Source organism: Perca flavescens, chromosome 4 (assembly GCF_004354835.1).
Source record: "Perca flavescens isolate YP-PL-M2 chromosome 4, PFLA_1.0, whole genome shotgun sequence".
In the NCBI taxonomy this organism is placed as follows: domain Eukaryota; kingdom Metazoa; phylum Chordata; class Actinopteri; order Perciformes; family Percidae; genus Perca; species Perca flavescens.
In genome coordinates, this window is record NC_041334.1 from 37,646,966 (window position 1) to 37,655,407 (window position 8,442).

General features: G+C 41.4%; 1 protein-coding gene across 3 annotated transcripts in view; it reads right to left on the reverse strand.

Annotated features, from left to right (window-relative positions):
* fbln2 (fibulin 2) overlaps positions 1-5,137 on the reverse strand; it is a 78,741-nt gene extending 73,604 nt beyond the window's left edge. Inside the window, exons 1-3 of one of the 3 annotated variants that reach the window (XM_028577040.1) lie at positions 5,105-5,137; positions 4,765-5,008; positions 68-2,019 (exon numbers count right to left, since the gene is read on the reverse strand). In XM_028577040.1, the coding sequence (XP_028432841.1) occupies positions 68-1,916 (1,849 nt within the window). In that variant the 5' untranslated portion in view covers positions 1,917-2,019; positions 4,765-5,008; positions 5,105-5,137. Of the gene's footprint in view, positions 1-67; positions 2,025-4,764; positions 5,023-5,104 lie in introns of those variants that run through there. The other 2 variants (XM_028577037.1, XM_028577038.1) reach the window with 2 other exon arrangements.
* Between the last annotated feature and the right edge of the window lie 3,305 nt (positions 5,138-8,442).

An 8,442-nucleotide genomic window follows, 5' to 3' on the forward strand; every position in this document is an offset into this window, starting at 1 on the left:
TCACTGAGCTAAGATATGGATTACACTCTGAAATAAAAATCACTGTCATCCAAAAAACTTGACTTACCTTCATCAGGTTTGACAAGCAAACCAGGGCGATCTTTCCTCTCCTCCTCCTCTTTCTCCGTCAACTCTTCCTGGTCTTCACTGTGAAGGTTAACCAGCCAATGACCTGGCTTTCTGCTGGGCTCACTCTCATTCAGCTTGGCCCTTACTGGCGGCTGGGTAGTGCTTATATAATGGACCATGGGGGTTGTCAGGTACTCGGGCCTCCTGGGGGAGCTGGTGCTGGGCTCGGGTGTGCTCTTTTCATAGCTGCTGGTTGGACTGCTGCTCTCTGACTGTTGTGCTAACTCTAACTTTATCTTGTAGGGAACATCAATTCTTTCAGGCTCAGTGACACTATGAAATGTTACTATTTCTTCATCCTCCTCCTCCTCCTCCTGCTCCTCTATAATCTCTTCTTCATCCATCCCTTCCTCCCTGTCCTGTGCGACCGTCCCCCGGGATTCTTTGTGGCCGTTTGAACTAGCCTGGGAATGGATTTGGCCCTCTGGGCTTTTCAGTATGTTCAGCTGGAAATTCACTCTTTCTGATCGTCTCTGCTGATCGGTTTGACTGTCTATACCTCTCACTGGATGACTAATGTTGATTTGACTCTTTGAACCACTGGGTGTCACACTATCCAATGCATTGTGTTGACGTGTCTTAGTCTCAGAGCTTCTCTGAGGATGAACTGCACTCTCAGGACTTATATGTGGATACTCTGGGTGTTTTTCACTCCCATATCCTTGTTTCAGTGGAAATATGATCCTGTCTGAACTTTCCGGTGCAGGCAATGGCTTCTCCACACCTTTCTGTGTTGTCAGATCACTGAATGAGACACTTTGCGCACTTGTTGGACCCTGTGAGGGCTGCCAAGAAGTAGTGGCATCCTTGTGCAAATGTGGCCTGATAGTACTCTGCTCTAGTCTCAGGGGACTTTCTGTCACTTCCACTTTGTATGCCGAATGGTCATGAACTCCATGTCGCTCTCTCAGCTCCAGCTTGCTTTGTCTGTCAAAGCTCTGACGGGCAGAAGTTCTGTCAGGTCTGTCCGAACCTCGGGACAAAGAGATGATCTTATTAAATGAGGACGACTCGGTGGGGAAGACCAGAGATTGAGGGTAGGTCTCTGGAAAGTCTGTAGGACCGTAATCATAATCTTCTGGCTCCTCCTTATCCAAAGGCGGCGATTTGAAGAGAGGAAGATTCCCAATAGGAGGAAGGTGATGTGGTGTGGAAAACTGATCCATCGGCCCATGTTGGTCAAACCTTTCGGGGTAACTTTTGCCCCTGTTGGCTGCGTCCTCCCTTGTTGGTGCAGCCAACATTGGTTTATGGACCTTGTGCGGGTCACAATCTGGCACAGGGTAGCACATTAGATTCCCTCCTTCGTTGGGGCAGTGGCAGACCCGGCAGGGATCAACGTGGAAGGAGTGTCCGGCCTCGTACTTTTGCTCGCCATGTACGCATCCGACGCGTTCGCACTGCATGCAACCGTCCGCAGGCTCTGAAACCTCGATGCAGTTCGGCGGCATATCAGGACAGCTGATGAAGTTGCAGCTGATCCGGCCCCCTCCCACGGGGCAGGAGCACTCTGTGCTGCCGTAGTCAACAAAGTAAGACTCTCCCTCGCCCACCTTGCCATTCTTGAATCCAGAATTGAGGCAATCATAGTACTGGTAACCCTCACATGTGCATCCTTTTTGCAGGCATGAAGCGCAACAGCTGCCACTCTCCAGAACTTCTTGGATGCAGTTGTCCAGCTGGGGGCAGTCCACGCCGGTGCAGTCACGCTGGCAAAAGCAGACACTCAAGTAGAGAAAGAGAAAAGTACACCTCAGCAGTGTAACTTGAGTTATTAGACCAACCATGGCACCAGTTGTACGTACAGCAATCAAAGGATGATCAAGTATCGTCCGCAGCCTTTAGTTTATCTTCAAGGATTCTGGCGCATTCTGCCCATGTGAACCATCACTACTCTGCAGTAAATGGGAGAAAGAGAGAAACAGGCAGACAGAGGCTTTTGTTACTAAGTGAAAGCAGACCAACATCTGGCTCAATAGTTGAGATCACATCCCCAAACCCTAATTATTACAGTCCTAACATAAAGACTTTGTACCAGTGTTTCCCATACATAGGTTCTACCTGGGCGCCCCCGCCAGTCAGTCAACCTCCTGTAACTTAACTACAGCCAGTCAAAAGATAGCATGGCAACTGCAGATGCTGGAGACACATAGCCAGAACTTGAGCCCACTCCTCTTTCACTGAAGTGTGTGAAAGTAATATGGGCACTTTAAAAAAAGTGAAAATCGAACCGTGACCTTAGAATCAAAAATGTAATCGAATCGAGGATTTGGAGATTTGGACCCCTAATCCAAACACATCAACAACTTGCCCTTAGAGAATGTTGTGGCAGTGAAAGTGTAGCTACATTGTTGTATTAATGGAGTAGGCCTAATAACGAGAATACTCGATTCTGATTGGCTGCAGGGTGTCCATAAAAATGTGTTATAGGACACCTACTAAAGGCGTTTTGGTGAAACTGTTCTAAATTCTTCAGTTTTTCAGTGCCTCGTCCTCTTAACACCACAGGATGGCGCTAACACACATGCTGCAAGAAGTAAGTCACACAGCTTCTCTGAACTGACTTTGTTTCACAGCAACATCGCAATAAAATTGTTCGTAAAAATCTTTATATTGTTTTGGGGACAATGGCATGGCTGGATAGTTAGCTTGTCTTGTTGTTCAACATACTGTCAATTTATATGGTATTTACTGATTGCCAACTGTACACAATGTTATTGACTTTGGATCGTGCTAGCATAGCGTTAGCTTTCTGGCTCGTAGCTGTCTGAGCTAAAGGGTTCTCTAAGCTGAGGGAGGCAAGTTGTATCTGAGGTCCTTCCTATTTCCTGGAGCAGGGAACAACGTCTGCATTACTTTATGGGATGGGAATGATTGTTCCAGGTATTAGTCACATCCTCAGGTGTAACCAGGGAAACGGATTGTTTAGAAAACTTTAGATTTTGATTGCAAAACAAATTGAAATATAAATTAATGGTAATTAATTAACTATGCTGCTTCTGAGGCCGGGTTGGCTCAGTGGGTAGAGCAGGCGCACATATACTTGAAGGTTAATAGACTTAGACTTAGACTTCTCTTTATTGATCCTTTTGGGATGACTCCTGCAAGGAAATTATATATATATATATATATATATATATATATATATATATATATATATATATATATATAATGCCTTGACGCAGAGGTCCAGGGTTTGAAAAATCGTAATATCTGGCAGAAAATTGGTAATTAGATTTTTTTCCCCAAATGGTTCAGCCCTACACGAATAAGAGCAATTTTTTAAGTCATCTGAAAATTGTAAATCATTGACACAGTGTCAATCACTGCTCATATCTCAGATTTTTCTGAAAACATTTGAGGCGAGAAATAGGTAATACAGTAAGAAAATCTTGATTCATATTTCATCAGCGCTGCCTAGTTTGACAGTTTGATTGGTGTTTACGATCAGTCACTGACACTGCGTTAAAGATTAGGGCTGCAACTAACAATTACTTTCATTGTCGATTAATCTGTCGATTATTTTCACGATGAATGGATTAGTTGTTTGGTCTATAAAATGTCAACGAAATGAAATGGTGAAAAATGTGGATCAGTGTTTTCCAAAGCCCGAGATGACATCATCAAATTACTCTAAGATATTCTGTTTACTGTCAGGGAGGAGAGAAGAAACTAGAAAATAATCCCATTTATGAAGCTGGAATCAGAGAATCTTTATAAAAAATACTCAAACTAAATAATCTATTATCAAAATAGTTTGTGATTAAGTTAATACCTGACTACTAATCGATTAATTGATGAATCTTTTGCTGCTCTATCTCAATGTTGACCAAAATAATCGTGATTATGATTTTTGCCATAATGGAGCAGCCCAAATACAGGGAGATTCATACTGTAATATTTTAAGATACAATTAACTAATCACTACAGACAATCTGTAACAACACGATTGTTACCAAAAAAATAAAGTCTAGGGGTGTGCAAAAAAATTCAATTTGCATTCAAATCGCGATTCAAGCTCTACCGATTCAAAATCAATTCATAGAATTCAAAATTCTATGATTTCTTTTTTGTATTTTAATTTTTTTAAATTGTCTACTGCAATCATATGGGAAAAGTAACTACATTTACATCCTGTGAATCGTTTTTGAATCGAAAAATCGATTTTGAATTGAATCTTGAGCCTGAAAATCAATATCGAATCGTAACATTTTCTGAAGTGCACCCCTAAGAAAGTCTACTGAAGTGTTCTTGCTGTTGTCTAGCATCTGTCACACCTGTAAGCTATTAGAAACACCAGAAACTGCCTTTCAATCACTCATTTACAATAAATTAGACCAAAAAGTGTAAACCAAAAAAGAGACTTTAAAACTTCTTTAGTTAAAGTCTTGTGCACAAACACTGTAACCTGTCATCGCTTTCCACCTGATAACAACATCAACATGGTAGCAAGGTTGCAGTCAACACTTGACAACTTAAATTAAAAAAAGTTCTCCGCGCCTCTTAAAGTTTCCACCATAGCGTCCATGAATTAAACTCTTAAACTTTAAGAAGGCGAACAGCCTCGGAACAAAGCAATTGACACTGTTGACGGACTAACGAGTAAAACCGTTTGTAGACACCGGTTGGTTTTACCTTGTTGTGTACGGACTGATGGGCTGGAGAGCCGCCGACTGCCGGTCCTCTGAGCGCCGCAAAGTGTGAATCCTTTGACCGTCGCAGCGCTGCTGGGAGCGGGCAGCCAGGCAGACAGGCGGAGGGGGAGGGACCAGGGAGATCCCACCGTGGTTCATAAACCCAGCTAGCTTAATGAAGAGCAGGCTCTGCTGGCTGGGCCGGCCCACACAGCACAGCAGCAGGTACCAATGGGGACATTTATCTGACGGTTAGACAGATGTTGAACAAGTTACTAAAAACATGTAATGACATTTTTAAATGTAAAAGGGAAATACAGCTATTACAAGACAAAATTAACCTGATGGCAAGACCGTCACTGTGTAGAAAAAAAGGCAGGCACTTAAAAAAATTGATTAAAAAAATAACATACTGGCAGGTGATTGGATGAACCATCTGTCTATCAGACTTTGCCGAAGCCAGTCGGTATATTTATTTGTGCTTTTTTTTATAGTATTTCTTGTGTTTGGGGAGTGTAGCCTATATTTCTGTGAATAATGTGAATAATGTGAAAAACTTAAAATTAAAACTATGTTAAAATTCTTTTGGAAATAAAGGAACATTATATTCAATGCAGTTGTTTTGATTGAGAGATCCCTAGCGTCAGAAAATGTGCATATTAAAGTGGCCATATTATGCTCATTTTCAGGTTCATAATTGTAATTTGAGATTGTACCAGAATAGGTTTACATGGTTTAATTTTTAAAAAACACCATATTTTTGTTGGACTGCACATTGCTGCAGCTCCTCTTTTCACCCTGTGTGTTGAGTTCTCTGTTTTCGCTACAGAGTGAGACATCTCACTTCTGTAACATCTTTGTTGTCAGTCGCACGTGCACAGTAGCTAGGTAAGGATTACATGAGCTAGCTAGCTGTTTCTTCAACTTCGGAGACACAAAATAACACCCCAAATGATTTTTTTCATAATATGGGCACTTTAATAGTAAACCTTAGAGGGGCTGGTAGGCGTGTTTCATGCTAAGTGTTTCCCCCTGCTCTCACACTTTATGCTAAGATAGGCTAATCTGTTCCCAGCTCTAGCTCCGCACATAACAAACAGACATCTTCTATCTTCTCATCTAAATCTCGGCAAGAAAGTGAATACGCATATTTCCCAAAAGAAATAGGTGAGCATGAAGCAAGACTTTTGTGTGTATAAATCTGTGGAACTAGTGGAACTATTATGCTTTTCCGTATTTCCTGTCATATCTATAATGTCTTAATGTTGGATTCTCATGTTAAACGTGGCCAGAACTTCAAATAATGAGGTCAACGTATTTCAGAGAAATCCCCGTGGGCTAAAACGTTCAGATTTTCCAACTGTTGTGAATGCTCCCGTATCAACAGTTTTTCTACTCTTGGCTAAGTGTTGCGTCAAGCCGGTCTTCTGATTGGTTATCTGCTCCAGGCAGGAACTACTGGAGTGTTGTTGTTTTTTAAAGTGCCCATATTATGCTCATTTCAGGTTCATAATTGTATTTTGAGGTTGTACCAGAATATGTTTACATGGTTTAATTATCAAAAAACACCATATTTTTGTTGTACTGCACATTGCTGCAGCTCCTCTTTTCACCCTGTGTGTTCAGGTCTCTGTTTTAGCTAGATTAAAACTTTGCTGTATCCGATATCTTCCTTTTTTAAGAATGACTTGTCGTTCTTTGTTCTTTTCTCAAAGAAAAGCTGAACTCCAAGTCTTCGAGAGTCACGGCCAAAGCCGATTCCAAAGACCGCTGTTTGCCAGCAGCAGCGGCCATCTTCTTTGTTTTCAAGTAGCGGGGAATTCATGCAGAACCGTCGCAACTCTGTCATCATTATGTTAAGCACCGCCCACCGACTCTATACACGATGTGATTGGCCTGACTAAAGTTTGGTTTTTCCAGCTTGCAACGACCCTGGCTGCAAATTACCTTTGCTGACGCTAGGGTGTGTCTAGATTTCTAGGCTAGCAGCCATGGGCAGTATGAGAAAATGGGTTTTGAACATTAAAGCATGTAAACATATTCTAGTAGAATCACAAAATATAAGTATGAACCTGAAAATGCTATATAATAGGTCCACTTTAAATTCAACATACACCACTGTGGTCAACTACTTTGAACTCACATAAGGTTTATATCAGCTCAAAAAGGAAGATAAACTGGGTTAAGCTTATTCCTCCACTCTATTTGTCCGCTTATTATAGTATAAAGTCAACCTGTATGACCAGAGTTACTGTGCTGCTGCACTCCTTCAGAGCCGTGTTGTTGTCCCCCAGGGTGAAGTTTAGCTGCTGTCCACTGCTGTGGTTTTAAGGGTCTAGCACGTACCTCTTAAATGGAAGGTTGTAACCTTGGCTAAACAAGAGCCTTGCACTCCCATCATTACTCATGCTCATGAACAAATAAAATAAAAAAAACAGGCCTGTTTTTAATGACCTTCTTGATCTCACATCGAGCCCTCCTCCCTGGATATAAAGAAGCATGTCATTCAAGTGAGCATGCTTCTGAATTCCAGTGATGGGGAGTAACTAGTTACATGTAACAGGGTTACGTAATTATATGAAATAAAGGTACAGTTACTGGGAATTATATTTTGCATTTAAAATTACAGTGACCTATGACGATGTTTATGATTATAGTGGGGGTTGCATCTGAATATTTTCTGTTAAAATATTAATTTTGTTGCTTTGCATGTTTTTAATGTGCACAATGTCTCCTTTTGCCATTTCCAGCCACAGCCGTTTGGTAAAGTTTGGTGCTATTCAAAGTAATTTGCATGTTACATGTGGTAAAGAGAGTTCATCCTATCATATATTTTCACTTTTAGAGCGAGCAGGAACTCTGCCAGAAGAGTGAGCAACTTTACGGCTCAAGACCAATCTTGTATCACACGTTCACAACGTGTCCTTCCTTTATTTGACGCGGCCCCTTTGGAGAGGCGTCATAAATCCGGGCCGACGCGGCACCTCCAGAGGACATCTGAGTTCAAAGAGTGTAGGGAGTGCGAGTGGGATAAATTGTGGCATGCTAGATGTTTGAATGGATTCACTCAACATGTTGGAGCGGAGTGACCTGATCAGCAGTCTGGACCCCTCCCAGCAGTATTGAAGGTCCTAATGAGGCACTCTCAAGGCCTGGGGTGAAGTGTTGGTCAGCGTTGTGATAAACAGATCGGCTTTGATCGCAGATAAGACCACTGCCGGGGGGGCGTTGGGCCGGCTTTCAGCCAGAGATGAGAGACGAGGTAAAACAATAGAGAGGACCAGTGGGGGAATGTAATTACATACATTTACTCAAGCACTGTACTTACAAATTTGAGGTACTTGTACTTTACTTGAATCTTTTCTTTTCATGCCACTTTCTACTTCTACTCTATTACATTTCAACTATTCTACTCTATGACAAATGTACTTTTAGCTCCATTACATTAATCTGACAATTTTAGTTACTAGTTATTTTACAAATTAAGATTTTTGCACACAAAACACATGGTTTATAGAATATGTTTTATTATAAATTAAACTACCCAACAATACAATGGCTTTCAGGTGCAGCTGAAATGATTAGACCATTAAACACTTAGTAAATTGAAAGAACTGTTTTAACAATTGAAAGAACATTTTAAGTACATTTTCCTGATGATACTTACATACTTTGACTT